Genomic DNA, 4,740 nt, shown 5'->3' with positions numbered 1-4,740 from the left:
CCACCACCACCATCACCACCTCCAACACCAGACCTGTTTTGCACTTTTAAATCAAGCCCCAGGAAACTTAAAAGAAAAATTTGAACATGGTTCTGATTGGAAATTGGGTTCAAACTTGTTTGTAGAATGCTGAGTTCCCAGCCAGCCCTCCCTTAGGTTCCTGTCCTACCATGACAGCTCTGCTGTGTGGACCATGCGGTGAAGCAGAGTGTGGCCACTCGGAGACCTCCACTGCTACCTGGAGAGGTATCAGCATCTATACAGAACAATGTGTGTCACCAGCAGCTCCAGCTCCATGGTGTCACCTCTCTGGGCAGTCCCTGCACCATACAGATGCACACTCCAACACTCAGATGCCAGTCACAGCTCAGACATGGGACCAGCCCAGACTCCACACCCCAGGCATCTGGTCTATAGATGTGGCTGCCTGTGGATCCCAGCAGGCTGTGTGCTGCTTGTCCCCACTGCTCCCCTTGATCTCCCCTGATGCGGGTGTCTTGAGTGTGTGACTCTCAGTTCCTTATTCCAACAATGGTGAAACCAAGTCTGAAAGAACCATTTCTGCTTTGGCCGTCTCATCCATTCTTCCTTATTAGCCATGAATATCTGCTTCCCTTCCCCAGCTGGCCCCCTATGTTGGCCTCAGGATGGGCAGCTGGCTGGAAAGTAGGGCACGGCAGAAGGGCCACCAAGAGCTGAGTCTGGACCCCTGCACTGCTGTCCAGGGCAGGGAACTGGGAGGGATGTTGCGGCTAGTTGGGATGGAGAACCTGCTTTGTGCTCTCGAGGTGGTCACTCTTCAAAGAGCCAGGAGGCCACCTCACACGGGGAAATCCTGCCACAGCAAATGGGTCACCCAGAGGACAGGAGCTGACATCATTCTCAGCCTGGATGCTGCTTGGGGCCTAGGGCATTGTAGGATTGTAGGTGGCTGGGTGCTGCAATCTGGGGGCTTCTCAGCTCTGTGGATAAGTAGGCTCCATGGCACTGCCCACTAGGAGTTGTGCTGATGGCAGCCTACAGAGAATGTGGCTAGGCTCGGTATGGGGGGTGGGCTACGTGAGCTAGGCCTGAGGCTGTCTCCCCTGGAGCACAGTATTATGGGGAAGTGGAGCCTAGAAACCACAGTGAGAGCATGAAGTTGTGGGGGTGCTGAGGCAGAGTCACCCACAGAGGCCCAGCACCCTCTTACCAGAATTTCCCAAAGAAAGGAGTCAAGATGTCACTTCCACCCCCGAGGAGCGCTTATGCTCCTGGAGCAACCCCAACCCTTACTCCCAGGGACAGATCTGAAAGCCCAGCTTCTGACTTCAACCCATCTTTATACCTTCCAGGGGAGATTCTGGGCCAGGGACACCAGGGATACCCCTCAAGGAGCCGCTGGCCCACTTCCTGGCTCCTCTGGGAGAAATGTTCTCACCCCCTAAAGTAGCTGGGCTGACAGAAAGGCAAGAACACGGTGGCCCTAATAGAGGGATTCCAAGAGCCACAGAGTCCTGACCTCCTTCTGGCCACCGAGAGCTGCTGAGGCCGGGGGGAGGGGAGACATGAAGGGCGGCTCTAGGTAGCTGCAGCTCTGTACCATCTTTGGGCTCTGTGGACCCTTCACCCCTTAGATGGGGATGTCTGTCTAGAGAGAATCACATCTGGTCTTGGCATCTCAGGAGTGGGGTAAGCTGGGAGCTGGGTCTTTGACCCTCCCTAAGGTTGGAGTTCCTGCCCTGTGGGCTAAGATGTAGGCCCCTGGCTGGGATAGGACTTGGCTGCCTAGTTACTGGAGACCCTGATGTCCAGTCATGCAAGGAGTGGTTGTCTGCAGGCCAATCTGGGTGGTTTGTGGGATCTGGAGTGCTGGGAAGATGGGGCTGTGGGAGGCCCTCTGTCTGGCCCTGGCCTGGCTGGTACTTACCTCTGGGCACCCGGGCTTGTCCATCATGGCTGCAGTCACTGTCTGCAGGCTTTTCTTGTGCGGGCACCTGCCTCCTCTCTGGTCTGTTGCTTCCCTTTCGATCCACTTCCTCTGTGTTCTGAGCACCCCACCCCCACCTCAGGACTGAGTGGGCCTCTAGAGGGTGGAACTGAGAACTTTCTACTCTAGAGAAACTCTACCCTGCCTACTCCTAGAGAGGGCCCCTCAGTCACATGCCTACTGTCAAAACTAAGTTTGTGTAGGCACCAGAGACTCAAGAAAGAGTGGTTTAAACAGGAAAAATGATTGCATCATGAGCTAATTGACAGATTGATCCACCAATACATTCATGATGGGTACGCCAGTGGGAGGAGGTGGAGACTGTGGAAGGTGGGGCCTGATTGGAGAAAATAGGTTTCTGGGGGCAGAACTTTGCAGGCTGTAGCTTGCACCTGGGTTCTTGATCTCTCTCTGCTTCCTTCTTCCTTGCTTCTGTCTCTATTTCTGACCTCACAAGAGGTCCATAGCAACGGACCTATATGAACAGCTGCTTGTGGGTTGAAACCTCTGAATGAATGGCTTATCTCAGGTGTGTGTCACAGTGAAGGAATGACTGACCCACCAAGCAAACCCTGCATCCATGTCTGGGGGAGTTACTAGCACCATAGTCACTGGGAATCTGGCTTTCCTCCGAACCCTGGGATCCAAGCTTCACGGTCCCAAATAGCTTCTGAAAACCAGCCATCACTTCCATGTTACTAGAAGAGAATGAAGCAGCCCTGGAGGAAACTTCTAGAGGCTGAACAAGGTACTTCCACCGATCTATTACCTACAACTTGATCTGTGATGTGGGAGTCCCCTCTGTGTGCTGTGATTACCATTAATGAATAAAGAAACTATTTTGGATCTATAGCAAGGCAGAACTTAAGTAGGCAGGGAAAGGTAGGCTGAATGCTGGGAGAAAGACGGCAAAGTCAAAGAGAGGAGTGATGGATGTGCCACCAGAGTCAGATATGCCAAACTTTGCCGGTAAGCTACTGCTACGTGATGATACACAAATTGATGGAGATGGGTTAAATTAATATGTAAGAGCTAGCCATTAAGAAGCTAGAACTAATGGGACAAGCAGTGATTTACATAATACAGTTTCTGTGTGGTTATTTTGGGGCTGAGAAGCCAGGAACCAACAAGCAGCTCTCTCCTCCAACAGATCTAGATTTGGTCACAGGGTCATACCTCGCTACAAGGGAAGCTGGAATGTGGAGGCAGCCACTAACCCTGCTGAGGACTTCAGGTGGGGCTGTCCCCTGACCTGGCCATAAGAGTAGGGTGGCTAGTGACTCCATGCAGGGATTCTGCTTCCCCTCATACTCCAAGAAGGACCCCAAAGACCAAACCTCATTGCCTTTAGATCAGGGTCTTGAGAATAGCCCCTACTTTGAATAGGGTATAGATTGACTTCCCTCCTCCTAGGCAGGCAGTGGGCCTTTGTTCATGGATCTGGCCCCGAAGGGTCCTCAGGGGAAGGAGGCCAACTTCCCAGGGTAGGAAGCATTTCTGAGGGTGGGGCCTGACCTTGGTGACCTGTGTCCAGAAAGTGAGTGGAAGAGTCCTGTCCTTCACTTCCTGTGAAATAATATCCTAGCGTGGCTTTGGGGTTGGCCATCCTTTCTAAGACACAGAAGGTGATCTCTTCAGGTTAAGTCATTGCATGCTTGAATAACACTGTGTTCCAGGTACCCACCCTGAGGGATGGTTCTTCGGTGATTTTGAATAAGGTGAACCATGGCAAGAGGGAACTCAGTGTCCTCTTGTATTGGTCAGTGGAACAGAAGTTTTTCTCCTGCCTGGATAAGCAGTCTACAAACATAGCCCCCTTCCCAGTCTCCCTGATGCCCTTTTCTTTTTGTTGTTGAAATCAATGAATTTTCTAAACACTTTCTTTATCTTGTGTGTCCAGTGGTTTGGAAGCCACATAGTATTTTCTTCTTAAAATACATTCTTTCATTTTCTATACAAACAGGTTTGGAGGCGCACTGCGTCTCTTCCTCTCCGTGCTTGGCTTAGGTTCCGGCGACATGGCTAAATGCACCAAGAAGGTAGGGATCGTCGGGAAATATGGGACCCGCTATGGTGCCTCCCTCCGGAAAATGGTGAAGAAAAGTGAAATCACCCAGCACGCCAAGTACACGTGCTCCTTCTGTGGCAAGGCCAAGATGAAGAGACGAGCCGTTGGCATCTGGCACTGTGGCTCCTGCATGAAGACAGTGGCTGGTGGGGCCTGGACCTACAACACGACTTCTGCCGTCACAGTGAAGTCTGCCATCAGAAGACCGAAGGAACTGAAAGACCAGTGAAAGTGCTACCATTTGATACCCACGCCTACTAACCACAATAGTGCACAGCCAACTAAATAAATGGGTTAATTTACGTAAAAAAAAAAAAAAGCAAAACAGGTTTGGAGGGTTGCTTTGGTATTGGAAGTTATAAAAGAATGTTTTATTATTATTTCTACTTTATTGACATTAGGACAAATCAAAAGTCATAAACTCAGGTGTCAGGAAACTAACACATAGATGTACCACACAAAATAGTTTTAGCTGTTATTTATGTGCTAAAGGTAATAACAGTAATAAAACAAGTCCAGCTTATGACAGAGGACAGCGTGGCCTTATGACAGAGGACAGCGTGGCCTTATGACAGAGGACAGCACAGCCTTATGACTGAGGACAGCGTGGCCTTATGACAGAGGACAGCACAGCCTTATGACACAGGACAGCACAGCCTTATGACAGAGGACAGTGTGGCCTTATGACACAGGACAGCGTGGC

General features: G+C 50.9%; 2 protein-coding genes across 2 annotated transcripts in view; one reads left to right on the top strand and one right to left on the bottom strand.

The window, feature by feature from the left end:
- Pld4 (phospholipase D family member 4) overlaps positions 1 to 2,434 on the bottom strand; it is an 8,582-nt gene extending 6,148 nt beyond the window's left edge. Inside the window, exons 1-3 of the mRNA XM_013350298.2 lie at positions 2,424 to 2,434; positions 1,910 to 2,027; positions 170 to 256 (exon numbers count right to left, since the gene is read on the bottom strand). Of these exons, the coding sequence (XP_013205752.1) occupies positions 170 to 256; positions 1,910 to 2,027; positions 2,424 to 2,434 (216 nt within the window). The remainder of the gene's footprint in view (positions 1 to 169; positions 257 to 1,909; positions 2,028 to 2,423) is intronic.
- Positions 2,435 to 3,885: 1,451 nt separating this feature from the next.
- Positions 3,886 to 4,349, top strand: LOC101999819 (putative 60S ribosomal protein L37a). The gene has a single exon (XM_013354124.2). It carries the CDS (start codon positions 3,988 to 3,990, stop codon positions 4,264 to 4,266), a length of 279 nt encoding a protein of 92 aa, XP_013209578.1. The 5' UTR covers positions 3,886 to 3,987; the 3' UTR covers positions 4,267 to 4,349.
- The last annotated feature ends 391 nt before the right edge of the window (positions 4,350 to 4,740 follow it).

This window comes from Microtus ochrogaster, chromosome 1 (assembly GCF_000317375.1).
Source record: "Microtus ochrogaster isolate Prairie Vole_2 chromosome 1, MicOch1.0, whole genome shotgun sequence".
NCBI lineage: Eukaryota > Metazoa > Chordata > Mammalia > Rodentia > Cricetidae > Microtus > Microtus ochrogaster.
This window is presented reverse-complemented; position numbering and strand designations above follow the sequence as displayed.